Raw genomic sequence first — 16,461 nt, forward strand, 5'->3', positions numbered from 1 at the left:
ATGGTTCAAAAATGCACATTCCAGTGCTCTTCTAAAGCAATGGGAAAACTGGTGGTGGTATAGCCAACAGCAGAAACCAGCTAATTTGGGATAGCCTTGCATATATGCTTAGTAAGGTAGACTGTGTTCTTGTCTCATTCCTCTGTGTGAGCAAGACTTTTAAACTAAGAGGAGATCCACTATTATATAATTTACTTGGAATTTTTTTGGAAGAATATAAAAAGGTGTAGAAAAGTGCTAATTGAAGGAATTTCTAATTACTCTTGCATAGTAAATTAAAACAAAAAATATAAAATAAACACCACAAGCAAATGAAATAAAAGTAGGATTATAATCAGAAGCATTCACTCTGGATCTTAATTCTTTAAATAAAATGTTTACAGTTATATACATACCAGTACCTACACATCTAAACAGATAATTCATCTTTTCCAATTCTCTACATGTCATTACTTTTTAAAGATTTCAAGTTTTTTCATACTACATGTACATTCTGCATAGCATACCTATTTTTTCATCATCCCTCATCACTGTTTCTCATTCTTTTTCTTCCTTTATTGGCACTTCTTGTGCAAAAACATGGTCTCGGAAATTTGGAAATTGTTCCCATGGTGCTGATAGGTCAAACTTGCGGAATTCCTGTGCAAGTTCTAGAGGTTCCACTACCACTCGTTTAGCCTCGTCATCATATCGAACCTGAAAAATATTTGGTTTGAAACTTCCTGAGGAAACTCCACAATTCATACTTAAATGGAACGGCATAACACAACAGACCAAATTTACATTTTTGGTTACTAGATCGTGGAGACATTTAAATATATAACCAAACACATAACAGATACCATTACAACTAAGGAATCACAACCAGGAGTTAACCAATCATAATCCGACTATCAAAAGAAATTGAATATTGCCTTGCACCCCAGAAAAGTACCACACCTATCACAATTCATTAGACTGATATGGCCTAAATTTGAGCTAAAAATGAGTGACATTCAAATGCTCGACTGAACTTTGACCAGATAGCTATGGAGTTCAACTACATAGAAAACCAGTTATACTAATGGGCAATAATTACTCTGAAAACTTTACAGCTCTAGAAATAAGTTTGAATATTTACATTTGACTCTTGCTGATTTTTTGTTACAAGTCAAAGAAAAACCTAATAGAATGAAACTCTTCCAAACCATGCTTCTTTCCAGATATTCCTATGTAAAGGAGATATGAAATATAAATGGCAACTTTCTGAAGGGCATTTTCAATCCCTCATTTTCCGAGTGTCCATTTGGCCTTTCCATATAAAAGCTTTTTTTTTTCTTGCAAAAAATGTATTCATAATACATTAAATGTGGGTAAATACACATGGCCCTTAGCAAGTATTCTATGCTGGCTATAACTATGACAAATATTTCAAACCATCAAATCATGAATGCTCATACCTCCATGATCAGAAATAATATCTGCATGATTTATAGTGAAAAGTAATAATTATTTTGCAAGTATTATTGATGCTCTTTGATACCAAATAGTATTATAATTGCATGCACAATTCTAGATCCCTTTCTATATGAATTTCCTCAGTTGTCTTATTGAACTTGAAGCCAAACACAGTAAACTTAGTTTATTTCATGAAACCCATTTTTGATGCGAGGAACTACAATAATTTTAAAGTTTAATGAAAGTAGAAAACATGTACATAATGTACTGCATTTGGAGCAAATGCACATACCTCTACATAACCAGATAATGGGAAGTCTTTCCTGAATGGGTGACCCTCGAAACCATAGTCGGTGAGAATTCTACGGAGATCTGGGTGGTTGGCAAAGAAAACTCCAAACATGTCCCACACCTCCCTTTCGTACCAGTTGGCTGCTTTGTGAACCTATCATAATTAAAAGATGAGAAAAAATAATTTGAATCTTTGACGTACCGAACAACTAACCTTTTACTTGGTCACAAAATCTGATCAGCTCAAAGTTATAATTAAGAGCAGTTTAGAATTTTCCATGGCACATTCCTAACGCCTCTGAAAACCATCCATGACTGAGAGGACTGACTGTGTGATCTACAGAAGCATGTAGGAAGCCATGAGAAGTGATCAACCAAAAGAGTTGGAGAGATGTATGGAATGAAATGCTGATGGCAAGTGGTATTTCAGATGATACTACAGAAATATGTTTGCTGCAGTGCAGGCATTCTGTTTATGGGTCAGTGTATATGGGTAGGGTGGGAGATAATTTGCTCAATCATTGAGAATGGAGAACATGAGGGCTTCATTCCCTCCACCATCCGTATCAGAGGAATCCAATCATTCCCTTTGGTGAACATTGAAATCCCCAAGGTAGAGGATTTCAGCTTGTGAGTGAGAGGATGTCAGTCTCATGGCAGAAGTTTAGATAGTTCAAGAAAAAAGCAAAACAGGAAAAGTGTGGTAGTTGGAAGACAGACCTTGAGCCACATAACATCAAAGTTTGGTAACTCAAGGTCATGGAGGTGTGCAACAAGGTGTTGAGTTAGAATAAGCACAAACACCACCTTTGAAATTGGAATCGTGAGTGTAGATTATGGATATAAAGAAGGGACTACTGAGAGCATTAGACAACTGTGTCTGAGTGAAATAAGATATTAGGAGAGGTAAACATGCAGAGTTTAAAGCAAGTTTTTCAAACTTTTGGTTGTCATACTTTCATCATAATTATATTAGTGTTCCTTTTACAATTCTGACATTTTCATTCACTTTTTCATTAAACATAACTATACCAAAACTCATCCATATGATCAATTCAATAACAAAAATGTATTGCCAAACAGTGAATTAACAATGACTACTACTTACACTGCAAAGGCTGTCAACTGGAGTTAACTCATCTGTGTATGTCTTCACACGGATCCTTTTATTATAACGCACTGAGAGAAGGTTGTACACCACCTGAAAAGGGAATACATTTGAATGGACACTCAAGTTTCAACTAAGAAAATCAATCACAAAAAGCAAAAATTTTAATCGGAGGTTAGAACCCTAAGTAAAACTGAGGCAAAAAAAAAAATTTTAGTTTTCATTGTGGTAAAAATATATCTCAATAAACACCTACTTCAGGTAGTATGTGGTATGAAATGCTAAACAAGCATAGTATTCAACCCAAAAGATCTCAAGATCATGGTAAATAAGCTAAAACTGTTAGCACATTCAGTTTCTGAGCACTGGTTTTCTTTGTAAATGTTTCTTACTAACCTCAAAGCGGTACGACCTGGTTGGCACATCAACGCCACACAGGTCAGACAAACATGTATACTGTGCATTTGTATGATCCTTCAAGAAAGACATAACTGGAATAACACCTTCTGAAGCTATCAACACTTCCAGTTCATTTCCTGATGTAATTTGAACCTGTAATCATGAATTATCATAAATACAATATAATTACTGGAATAATTTATTATATAGGCATTCAAAAATACTCCTGAATTAAAGCCCTGATATGGGAATGGTTCAGTTTTACCCTTGAACAAGTTACTAAAACTTCTACTTGGATTAGGTTTGAATATGCCAAGTGCATGTGCCAATCTAACCTAACTCAGCAACCAATGAACTACCAACACAAAAGTAGGCAGGTAGGTATGACATTTTGGGAGGTAACATTGATACAAATCTACTCTAGAAATTCAGTTACTCCACTACTATTTCAATTCTGCCCTTGGAAAGTAATATGTAAGCTCATTCAGGGAGTGCTTGAAACTGCTAAATTTTCTGGGTAAACTTTTTTTCTGCCAGGAAATTACTGATTTATAGATAACTGGGGATAGGGGAGAAAAAATACTTCCCCATATTCCCTGTGTGTCGTAGAAAGCAACTAAAGGGGGTTGGAAACCCTCCCCTCCTGCATTCCAATTTCTAAAAAGGGAAACAGAAGGAAGAGTCAAGTGGGGAGTGCTCATCCTCCTCGAAGGCTAAGATTGGGGTGTCTGAATGTGTGTGGTTGTAACCAAGATGAGAAGAAAGGAGATAGGTAATATGTTCGACCCCTAACTTTCCCGACATAAGAGCTCACAGCCAATTTTCAAAGTTGATCACATGGAAGGCTGTAACATATCATATGACTAATACTTAAAAGTAAAAGTGAATGGTTGTATTACGATATATCATAGGACTTGTATTGGAAAGTAGAATTGTACAATGGTATTTATAAAACTTCTAGCCCTATAGATAAAAAAAAATTGCTTACAATGAAAATAAGACTTGTAGGAAATGCACAAGATATTGCCTTTTCTCTAAAGTGGTACTTGGTAATATTTTCATAGTGATCAAAGGTACTGTATATGATTCATCTAATTCATATACTATGCAAGTGACATAAGCAATTTATCCCTTATGAGTAGCAAAGTAAAGGGGAGGGGGATACATTGTAGATAATTAAATGCTCACATAGATGAATTGAAAAACCATGAGTAATCCAGATAGCTGTAAATTTCTCTTTGGACAGAGTATTAAGACAAAAGGATAGGATAGCCAAACCTTGTACTTAACAATCAAGGTACAAGGAGCAGGTAATTCTTCTCTTTAAAAAAAATTAACCTGTAAAGTAAGAAAAGTAAATGACATTTCACTGCCAGTATCTCTGGATAAGGCACAAACATTAAAATTATGCCCGATGCCAGTCATATGACTCACTTTTTAAGAACTGTTCTACTATATGCACTGCTTCAATTTGATGGACTCTACTACAGATGCATCATCTGAACCATCTACAAGTGAAACACCTCTGATGTGATGAAAAGTAAAATTAAACATTACTTCAGTACTTCAGACAGAAGGAATGAAAATATCCACATTTAAGTAAGGGTTAAGGAACTGCCAAAGTTACTATGACAAGGCTGAACTTAGTGCATAATTAATCAGAAAGGGAGGTATTGCTTTCACTTTCTTCTGAGCTAAGTGTATTCGTTCTGATACTAAAAAAGTTATGTATGGCAGGAAAATGTTCCGTGAAACTGACAACCATCTAACTTAATCTCTGAATTCATAAGTCACAATTGCCTCCACATGATATATAACACCACAAGACAATGCACATATATCATTAAAGGTAAGTCACCTATAAAACCAGACAACTAGTTGATTCCAGGGAAATGACAATCACTCTGGGTAAAACTGAGCAAGGAAAACTGAAAGCAAGAGCCAGAGCATAATGACCATGATTCTCATATAGACTCTATCAAAACTACTGCAGAAGAATTAATGCTTGGCTCTTGCTTTCAGTTATCATTGCTACATTTTATTTGTATGATGCTAAGGATAATATGATAATCACTTCATCATGACCTTTAAATCCAAGTTCTACTCAAGTCACCACAATATGGAATACAACAAACCTTGAGAAAATGCACTTGTTTGAAGTTTTGTGATGAAATCAGTAGCAAATAATACATGGCCCAGGCACAACTGCATAAAAAAGAACCCAATACTGGATCAACAATATTCTACTCGATTAAAAATAATAATGTTGTCTTGACATCTATTTACCTTCTGAACATACTTCGGAAGACACTCTGCTATATATTGTCCAAACTCGCTTAAAGTTTGCCTCTCAACAGCATCCACCGGTCGAACTGTAGCTAGAAAACAAAATTTTATCTGATAATTTTCTTACAGCACTCTTGGAGCAATTCAGTCTTAATCTCTTACCTACAGTGGTACTGTAAAAGAGAAATTATGGTGGAAGTAATGTTGGAGATGCTTATAACAAGCAATTAAACATCATCACACTAAATGTAGGAACTCAACAGTTGTGCTTTAACCAAGTAACTGAGAACTAGGGTATTATGAAACGATGTAATGTAGCGTCTAATACACAAAATATAGTCATAATAATCTGGTATATTAGTCCTGAATATTACTTTATGCCCACTTCCTGAAGACTGAAAAACTAGGCCAACATATACCACAGACTAATGAGATACTTACGATATAGCTGTGTACTACACAGTCTCACTCCGGCAACACGTGGCACAACTGGAAAAAAAGACACCTACATCAAATGTTTGCTCAAAAGGAACTCTGGTCAACTGGACAAGAACACTTACTCTGATGAAATTCTGGGGTCCCACTCAGCAGGTATGATCTCATGGAAAGGTAGAAAGCACATGGCTGGCCCAGGTGCAAAGTGTACATTTTTTTAAATCATTTGATTAAACTTAGTCAAGAGTATGCTAAGTATGCCATTGCTAACTTTTCTGGGAGAAGTGGCACTGAGATTGTGAGAAGTCATTTACTATAAATAAATTTACAATCTTGTTTTCTAGATGAAAACCTACATGTAGTAATTTTTACTTTTTCCTTATCCTACAATAATTAAAAACTATGTGTCCTACCTATTTTTCCATCAATTAACCCCACAATTCCCGGATGTACATAATCCATTCTACTATCGCTGTGTTTAATGTAGTTCAATAAAATATGATGCTCCACAACTGCTATTGTTTCCTCTCTACTTTAAATCAACACTGCAGAACAAAATATCTCAATATCCAAAGCTAAATTGTTAAATCACCTAAAAGTTTCTTTATCCGTCCAATACTTCTGCTGTTACATCCAAACAATTCCATGGCAGTATTCATTAACTTGCATCCAAATTATATTATAACTAACCCATATCGATTTACATGTGAACATTACATATTCTACATATATAATATATATATATATATATATATATATATATATATATATATATATATATATATATATATATATGCAAAAGTATACTCCATACATCTATATGTCCTCGAGTACCGGTGATAATTACGTAATATTATCATTTTCAATCACTGAAAGTATACCAAATAATTTAACATGATAATAAACTAGTTTGCCTTAAACTTCACCCAAAAAGTGTTGCACTGACTTCCATCGAAAAGCTACCATATAAATATGGGTAATCCTTCATGCGTACTCCACATATAACGGTCCTTGCATTACTCAAAGCTTTCTACATAATTTGAGGACATCCTTGTGTACAATGTGAAGGAGAAACTACTCTCATATGTGCATTATAAAAATATTTATCTTACATATGGGAACGAGCACATACAACGTCATGAATGGAACTTCTTACCAATTTCTTGTGAAATGTTATTAAAGCAAATAAACTACCGTGATTCCTAAATATATCCACTTCTAAATATTTCAATTTGATGGTAAGGTACCTGTTCTAGAGGCATTTTTAGCTGCAGTCAGCAGTCCCCTACACACCGTGGCGGCCATGTTTATCAAGAACAGCTGACCGTGAATCCGGATTCTGAGTTATATGTTTATACTCACCATATATCACTCCCAGAATATTCATGTTATTTTCAATATTTTATTTCGATTTTATTCTTTTACACAATTAAATATGACCAGAAATTTTTTTTTGAACCACCAAGAGTTAGACTCCGAAATTATATTGGTCGGATTCCTAAAGGTCGGTTCTCAGCCGCCCGGCTGATCACCCCCTCCCCCCCTCCGCCGCCGGCGGCTCGGGAGGTCGGTCAGCTGTAAACAAACATGGAGCATCATAATCGCGTGCAAAATTAAACAGGTTTGTTGATAGCTGTTACCTACCTATTCTGGAAGTATACTTACATTACATTATATCCTTATTGGAGTGTTAATGATAAATCCTTGATGTGGCTCACACTGTAATCGAGGTCTTGGATATGTTTACCTTATTAATGACCATCCTGAAATGAAGTACCGTTAACTAGATTTTTATTTATTTATTTTTACGTTTCAGCTAGTGACTTGTTTCCGTAAACGGCGTGGGAATTCCATAGTTGTTGGGTCATGTGGCACGAAAGTTATTATTAGGGTAAGTTAACTATGTCTTTAAAAAAGATAAGAGACTGTAATCTTCGTAACAGTAGACATGTATTAACATGCAAATTGGTGTAGGTAGTAGTAGATGCATGACAGCACCAGCAGATGACTTCGCTATAGGAAGGAATGAGCAACAAAGTTTTGTTGCATATTGAAAGTGATGAAAAATGTGCCTCATAGGGGACTGCATGCTCCAAAATCAGCCCACAAAACAGTTCAATTCTATTCTTTATGTCACCCTTAGATGCAGGGCCAGTCCTTACGTTTTTAGTGCTCTTCCCTTTAACTCACGAGCTCTAGGGTTGGGTCATGTCCCTGGAGAAATGAGACAATTTTGAATGTCTCGAACAGCATTTCCTGCTGATGAAAGGCATCCATATAACGATTGGGACCAGGGAACCTCCTAAGCGATCGGGGCCGTGCCCTCTCACCGTATACCGAGGACCGGCCTTGCTCAGGTGAAGTTCTGGGTCTCCAGTTAAAGGAAAACCTTAAACCCGTATGCCCATTTTTTTTTTTTTTTTTTTAGTGCTTCCGCTTGCAATTACTTCCATGGCCTGTAAGTGACCTTCCATAGTCTTATCAGTGGTCACTATTTGATTTTTGTGTAGCATTTTTATTCAACATATTTCGATGTGATTGGGAAATCCATTATTGTGTTATTAGGTTTCTGGCCAAACTGACTGACCCAAAACGTTTATCCCATGCCGTCTACTCAATAGCCCTATTTGGTAGAAAATGCACTTTTATACTTGTCATTGCATATGAATATGAGCAAAAAGTAGTCAAAAAGTAAATAAGTAACTTCTTAAAATTTTTGATGAAGAATTGTAGTTTATTTCGCCAAGGGAATATCACCCAATTTCTTTGGGGTAGGCCACTCCCAAGGCTTTCTCCATCACTTAGGATAATCCTTTTACATTAGAATAATCCGCTGTCATGGAATATGGATGGAGCGCCGCATTAGTTCTTTTAAATTTTGATTGAATACTAATGGAATATGAACGGTCTAAACTTGATATCCTGTGCTTTTAGGGATTTGATTAAAATAAAGGTTCTTTACTTATCCATTATCTGGTCCTATTTTTTTGTAGCGCATATCAGACTCGCTACTTTGAATAGTTATTGACCCGCAAGGATATTGATTCATAATTAGCGGAGGCAAAGCGTTATTATTATTATTATTAGTAGTAGTATTATTATTATATAGCCAAAGGATCCCTCTTGTCCAGGGGCTCTTGCTGCTTCAAGGCTGCGCTACAAACAGTAGCAGTTAAAGAATAGACTCCTATAATAGAGTGAGTTCTATGAAGAGATTGAACTTCTATCATATAACTTCACCAATCGTAGCGTAACTAGAAGCTATTGAGCCAAATTTTCGAAAGGGCCAAATTATATGCGTGGAGTTGAATGATGACTGTCATGATAGAACCCTAATAAAGAATATTACAATTCATATTGTTTGACAAAAAACAAGGACTCAAAGAGCTAGGCATAAATGGCTTTTCGTTCCCGAGTACTTAGGATGAAGGACCTCCTAGGATTTTGCCCATTTACTATCTTAAAAGATGCCTTTGATTCTCGCTCCCCTCGTCCTCAAAAGATGTTTACTGCTGTTACGAATAGTGCATGGGTGTGACAGATTTTGTTCCACATTTGCCATGTTCTGCAGAGACCATATGGTCTCGTTTCCTATTGGTGAAATGCGAAACTTTAGCATGGGCGACAATTGGTCTGAATAGGTCATTATGCAATATTCGAGGCGTTTTGCACATCTTGAATACTTTCCCTGTTTTTCGAACGACTTAACCCTGGGTATATAGATAAGGCTAGAGTTAAAGAATAATTTCAGGAGTGTCGTGTATTGTAGAGTACATTCCAGGTTAGCTCCGGGTACATTAATTCCGTGGCATTAGTTTTACACGCCGAAGCAGATGTACTTGAGGTTTGTGAATTCATCCATCCCGTGCCTCGAGCCTTCCTTGCCTAAGCCTGAGTGCTTCACGCCTCCGAAGGGCGCCTCGCAGGTGGACATCATCCCGTCATTCACGCCTAGTAGCCCCACCTCCAGGGCCTCTGCCACCCGCCACACTTGACTCAGGTCATTTGAGAAGAAGTAACCTGGTGGAATAAAGGTGAATAGTACCTAAATGATGTCTCTGGGGTCAGACAACTTAAGAACCTCTGTCATTGTCATTAATGATGATGATATAAAAAAGTGTGATGTAGGAGGGGGAAGCTCCTTAGTAAACAAAATTGAGGTGTATATGAAATACTGCCTCCATTTTCGGACACTTTTTCACTAGTGCTCGTGAGCCAGTGGCTGATTAAGGATAGGCTATTTCAGGTTTCCTCCATTATCTTGTAAACATGGAGTTCTTCCAAAGCAGAGCTGATTGCAAATACCTAATTGCTTTTCCCGCCTCAGCGAGGTAGCATTAGGAGCGCATAACAGCTTCATTTGCATACATCCGTCTCTTGCTGTCAAGTATATATTTCTTATACTTACGCAATAAGCTACGCGTCGACGGTATATACGAACCTCCCAGACCCATTTCGGTGGCGTTGGCTAGACGAATCACTTCCTCTTCCGTCTTGAACTTCATTACAGCGGCAACAGGACCAAAGATCTCTTGCTTGCTTATGGCCATGTCCATGTTGACATCCGTGAGCAGCGTCGGGGCACAAAAGAGGCCACCGAGAGAGGATCCGCCGCGGACCACCTTGGCCCCTGCTTCCACCGTCTCCTTCAGTATCTTCTCCAGCTGTAGAGACAGATGTAATGCGAAAGTAGAAAGAAGTTATATCTTCACAATCCTAAAATCAGTTATGGGTCTGAGTGGAAACAAATGTCTTGAATCAATACTAATATAACGTTTGATACAATTGAATTATTGGACTTTATGATAGATTGTTTTCTTCTAATGGTGTTGACCACATGAGTGTGTCACAGACTTATGATAGAAGTATGGTAGTGAGAACTGACCCTGTCCAGCTGGCGTTGGTTGATGAGAGGTCCTTGGTTAACGCCGGGATCCAAACCGTTGCCCACCTTTAAGCTATCCATAGCGTTTGCGAAGCGCGACACGAAGTCGTCGTGAAGTGATTCGTGTACGAAGATGCGGTTGGCTGCAATGCACGCCTATACCCACAATGGATGAAATTATAGTTTTGTAACCTCACGGAGTATCATACCTCAGAATTACCCAGTGGTTTTGTCATTGTGGCAAAAGCTTGAAAGGTAGGCTAATCTGTGTGTGTGTGTGTGTGTGTGTGTGTGTGTGTGTGTGTGTGTGTGTGTAAAGCTTGGCACAGACTCTTGTCGATGAGAGCCAGCCCCTTCACGGGTGTGAGTTCTCAGGGGTGCCATCACTACCCCTGGTCGGCCTTATGTAACTGTAGCCTAGTCTGCTCTATTGGGTGAATGCATGTGTTAAGTGTCAGTAATAGCTGTGTTTGAAAGAAAAAGAATGCAGTGTTATAGACATTATTATATAGGACACTATATCATGTACACTACTATCTGAGGGATTATATGCCACTGTTTCATAGAACGTGAATGGAAATGGCGTTTGAACCTGGCCAGTATTGCGGAACTTGGAGTCCATGGCTGCCTTAACGGCCACGTTTATGTTAGCGCTGGGGAACACGATGAAGGGAGAGTCGCCGCCTAGCTCCAGCGACAACCTCTTCATGGTGGAGCTGCAGCGGTTGTACAGCCACTATAAGATGTGAGGAAACAAACTAGATTACCACTAACGCTCACTAACCACAGGGAAAAGCGAAAGTTAATTTTTTTCCCCCTTCAAAACCGATAGGTTGGTCGATTGTGATTTAAACTTATCAACCGCTGGGGTCGCTAAGGCCATCAATGTCAAGTTACATTCCCCAGCCGAAAAATTGTAGATTTTTATGTAATTCTACGACTACATGCATCTTTGTTGTTAGAGGTAACAAACTGGAGGGGAAGGAATAAGTTTGGGCAAAAGAACCTAAAAGTTCAGCGGAGGAAATGCAAAGGTAGTAGAGAGCAGGTGGGCTGTCTACCTAAAGCCATTATTAATCATTATCATTATTATTTAGAAGTGCACAAACACTTAGCATTATAATTCCTTGTACGTTGAATGATAGAATATAACGAACGAAAAGGCAGTCGTGTCCTAAGACGCCCTACCTTGCCCACAGGACTGGAACCGGTGAAGGAGAGTGCCCGAACCTTCGGCGACTCGCACAGCGTAGCTCCAACCTCTCCACCCTCTCCCGAGAGCACGGCACGACATTCACCACTCCTGCTGGTATGCCTACGGTCTCACACACCTTGGGGGAAGTGGCATATAAAAGTCCGTTACATATATATATATATATATATATATATATATATATATATATATATATATATATATATATATATAACAGAAACTACTAGGTTTAAGGAGACAAGAGAATCCTGAATTTGCATTCTCTGTTTCCTTATCCGAGTGGAGTTCCTGCATTTATGAAGACACTTTGTTTATGATACACACACACACACACACACACACACACGGTTCGGCATTCAAAGTGAATTGATTTTCTATCTACTGATCATTATAAATGGAGAAGGAGAGTCACGTAAAAGTTTAAACTGTGTGCGTTACCTTAGCGAATAATAGGACGCTGAGCGGCGTGTCCTCGGGCGGCTTGATGACGCAGGTGCAGCCGGCGGCCAGGGCGGCGCCCACCTTGCGTGTGACCATCGCGAGAGGGAAGTTCCACTGAGGAAGGCACATAAGTGAGCGAACCTTTGTCAGGGAAATGTGGTGGTGGGTGACGTTAACTACGGGCCTCTAGAGGAGCTAAAGATATAGCTTAGGGGCATACGAAGTAGGGGGACTTTAACTGGTAGTTAGCAGTAACTGACCTTTCTAGGAGTAATGATTTTATTAGTGACCTTCATGAGAATGATAAGTGATCGTGTAAAGGCTTGCTTAAGCGTTAGAGATTACTTGACCTAGGTCCATTTAAGAGTTCAAACCATTACTGGAATCCCACAAACACATAATGGATAGTGACACATACGACCCCCAGCGGTCCTAAGTCGTTCACATAATGACTCTTAGGTGGTGCAAAAGTTCCTGCAGGAGACGCAGAAGTGTTCCTGGAATGTACTGTACTGTGGCTTAAGTGACGTTAGAATCCTCTGATGTGATGACTTGGACGTGAGGGTTACTAAGGATTGGAAGGTCTATGGGAAAGTGTTGGATGATTGGACTGTCGTCTGAGGTGAAGACAATGGGTAAACAGAGAAAATGAGTCACAGACGGGACTAGTGAAGGCAGAGGACCCACCGGTGTGATTATGGCGGCCACGCCAATGGGCTGTTTCATGGTGATCATCCTCTTGGAGGGCACGGCGGAGGGGATGGTGTCTCCATACTGACGACGCGCTTCCTCTGCAAACCACTCGAGGAAGGACGTTGCATAGCTTATTTCTCCAAAAGCTTCCGACTTGGGCTTGCCCTGAGTGAGAAATCGGAGGACAATAACATGGGAGAACCAGATAACAGATGACCTGATGGGTCTTTGACATTATTGAGTGCTGGAGGACATCTCAATTTATTAGCTATTATTAGAATGAGGTTTTTGGAGATCCAAGACTGCACTACACGCAGGAGCTGAGAATGACGGACTCCTTTGGAGCGAGGATATCCTCGAAATGACCAGGTATCACCTTCTGTTCATTCAAGACGACACAACTTTGCCAAAGGGGGACTTGCAGTCCGAATCCATTAACGCCTTCCTAATCGACACGGAGACAGGATTATGAAACACACGGGGAGAAAGAAATGGAAGCAGTAAGAGAAGAAGCAGTTTCAAAAGCAAGGAAAGGTACGGAGGAACAGATTAAGAAAAAGAAATGGAAGTCAAGGGGAAAGAAATCAAGGTTAAGACGCAGTGTAAAGAAAGAGTCATATATATATATATATATATATATATATATATATATATATATATATATATATATATATATATAAGCCCCCATGGCTGGGAACCCTAGGTGAAGCAAATCCTTGGCGAAACAGGTCGTTTGAAACTATAAGAAACAGCATTACGTTGGAACTCCTGCGTAAATTCTTAACACGTAGTTTGACTCATGAAAATTCAATTCCTGTTTATACTGATGGCTCCAAATCAGATTCAGGTGTTGGTTTTGCTGTAGTTTTGCCCCGTACACTCCCAGAAGCAACGGGCCCTCCCGTGAAGCAGCGGCAGCAGATTTCTAAAGCTTTGTCATTGTTAAAGCGGATATATATATATATATATATATATATATATATATATATATATATATATATATTCTTTCTATCCTTATGAGGATTCTCGCAGCACTTTAAGCTAGACATGTCCATCTGTCGGGACCAAACGTCATAAAGTGTTGTGATATATATATATATATATATATATATATATATATATATATATATATATATATATATATATCGTTCGTGTGGATACTTAACTGTGATCAAGGAAAATTATTTGAGGAGTAATTTCTCATAGCTTACAGATTCTGATTTTAGTTTAGATTGTGTATTATTTACACCAAGTCTGGCCGTATTTCCTATTTCAGTTCTATTAGATTTGTAATATTTTTCCGTAAGATTCGGTATTATTCGTGAGACTGTAGCTTTAGGTATTTACATACGGAAATACATCTTTAGTAGAAAATGAATATGTAAATTGAAATAAGTTATGAATAAAATAGATTAGAAAATATATTAATACAGTGTCGGACATCAACTTGTTTGCGATAGAAATGATCGAAATCGTTCAGAAGACATCAGAAATAATCATCGTTCCAAAGGCATCAAAAACTCATCGGAAGAACAATATCAACCAAACCAAACATAACAACAAAATTCATTGTATGTCCGAAACGGTAATAATACCAGGATTACATATAAGAGGAAAAGGGAAATAGGCAAAAGCTCACGTTTTCTCTGGTGAGGGTGATGGCGAATGTTTCCTTGTCGGCGTGTATTGCGTCGCGGACCTTTAGCAGGAACGTAGACCTCTCCTTGGCAGTTGTGCGGCGCCACGTCTGAAACGCTGCTGTTGCTGCCTCTGCAAAAACAAACACACACACCTTCAGGTTGTTTGTTCGTGTTATAATAACCACTGATGATTGCTTGGTCACTTGGGCCTTAAACCCATCTACTATCGTCATTAATGTCAGTAACTGCTTCACCCACCGTTTGGAAACTCATAAACACCTGCTTCTGACGTTATTTTTATATTTCAAAACTATATATCAGTAGATTCCAGATGGTTTATTGAATGTAGCGTTTGTTTTACATTGCAAAATATTGTGCCAGTAATGGAGATTTCAAGATGTCAGTTATATTTCATATCCTTCTATAACACATTCTATTAGCCATCCTTCTTTACTTCACACAACATGCGAGGGAAAAGGTGATGTTAACACCTTCCTAAATATTTCCAGACAAACTCATTACCGATGGCTGCGCAGACGTCCCCTGCCGTGCAGTTCGCCACCCGGGCGATCTCTTCTCCCGTCGCGGGATTGTGTACGGGGAAGACGCCACCTCGTCCTCCACACCACGAACCCCCAACAAACGCCTCAGTCATCAGCTGCTCCGACATAGCGACTCACCTGCCGGTATACGAGAAGCTGCAGTAAGAGACAGTAATGATATAATCCCTGACCATGAAAAAAAGGGATTAACAGTAATTCTTCGCGTTATAAACCAGCCAGAATATATATCTCCGTCAGGAATAACCCAGCCTCTCTATCCCGAACAGATGATTATTTCCTAATAAGCAGATAAATTGTCTTGGCCAAATCAAACCAACTCTACTTCCATGAAGTTAAAATCAATGAATTTGTGCGGGTGAACAAGTGATATTTTAAGACTACCTGAATTCGATGAAAGAAATCGAGGGGCGTCAGTTTCGTTGGTGCTCGGCGCATGAAAACACACGACGGTGCTCCTCCTACAGTTAATACTGTGCCATTCGGATACGTTCGGTTGCCTAATTGATTTTGGGTCTGTATGCGCGTTTTTAGATTGTTTGTTTAGGCTTGAGGACTCTTGGCTACCTGAGTAATTATGTAGACGTTAATGTTATGACCATCAGGTGAATACTCTTGAACTTATTGTGAACTCGCACTGCATAGTGCCTTTGCTTATATACGGTAGCGGTTGTTTGATTGTTTTGATAATTTAGCCTATCCACTGCCGGCGTTATTAAGGAGTCATCGTCAAATTACACCCACCCACCTATATATTTAAAACATAATTGATAAACTTATGCAGTAAATTTCCGAACCCTGTTTCGTTTACGGATTCAAATATTGTGAAGCTGTTGAAACGCGAGTGCTACGGTTACATACGCAACCCCAAGAAGTTAAGAGTAGCTTTGCACTTTTTATTAAGTGCTGCATTTGTTTTTAGATTAAGTCTGTTGAAAGCAGTAGCATTTTATTCTAATCAAATGGGATATGATAGCATTACCTGGATATTGAAGGGTAACGGCGCTAGTTACCTGTCGATAATGACTATTATAATTATGATACAACACCGAACCTCACTTATAGGGTTCCTG

At 38.6% G+C, this 16,461-nt stretch overlaps 2 protein-coding genes and 1 long non-coding RNA gene across 3 annotated transcripts in view; 1 reads left to right on the top strand and 2 right to left on the bottom strand.

Moving 5' to 3' along the window:
* Positions 1 to 348: 348 nt before the first annotated feature.
* On the bottom strand, positions 349 to 7,308 carry ND-30 (NADH:ubiquinone oxidoreductase core subunit S3). Its single transcript, XM_071694895.1, has 7 exons — positions 7,204 to 7,308; positions 5,963 to 6,010; positions 5,522 to 5,613; positions 3,233 to 3,388; positions 2,837 to 2,929; positions 1,730 to 1,882; positions 349 to 696 (listed from the first exon to the last, which is right to left on the bottom strand). The coding sequence occupies exons 1-7, from the start codon at positions 7,259 to 7,261 to the stop codon at positions 538 to 540; spliced, it is 759 nt and encodes a 252-aa protein (XP_071550996.1). The 5' UTR covers positions 7,262 to 7,308; the 3' UTR covers positions 349 to 537.
* Positions 7,309 to 7,477: 169 nt separating this feature from the next.
* LOC139766368 (uncharacterized) lies at positions 7,478 to 15,476 on the top strand. Its single transcript, XR_011716863.1, has 4 exons — positions 7,478 to 7,577; positions 7,773 to 7,847; positions 12,041 to 12,150; positions 15,338 to 15,476. It is a non-coding gene; the product is annotated as an uncharacterized lncRNA (long non-coding RNA).
* The window catches only part of LOC139766366 (succinate-semialdehyde dehydrogenase, mitochondrial-like), an 8,106-nt gene continuing 1,352 nt past the window's right edge, over positions 9,708 to 16,461 (bottom strand). Inside the window, 10 exon segments of the mRNA XM_071694900.1 lie at positions 9,708 to 9,976; positions 10,398 to 10,620; positions 10,842 to 10,997; positions 11,434 to 11,577; positions 12,030 to 12,106; positions 12,109 to 12,172; positions 12,493 to 12,609; positions 13,183 to 13,353; positions 14,828 to 14,958; positions 15,351 to 15,508. Coding sequence (XP_071551001.1) covers positions 9,774 to 9,976; positions 10,398 to 10,620; positions 10,842 to 10,997; positions 11,434 to 11,577; positions 12,030 to 12,106; positions 12,109 to 12,172; positions 12,493 to 12,609; positions 13,183 to 13,353; positions 14,828 to 14,958; positions 15,351 to 15,498 — 1,434 coding nt within the window. The 5' untranslated portion in view covers positions 15,499 to 15,508 and the 3' untranslated portion in view covers positions 9,708 to 9,773.

Source organism: Panulirus ornatus, chromosome 57 (assembly GCF_036320965.1).
Source record: "Panulirus ornatus isolate Po-2019 chromosome 57, ASM3632096v1, whole genome shotgun sequence".
NCBI classification, from domain to species: Eukaryota; Metazoa; Arthropoda; class Malacostraca; order Decapoda; family Palinuridae; genus Panulirus; species Panulirus ornatus.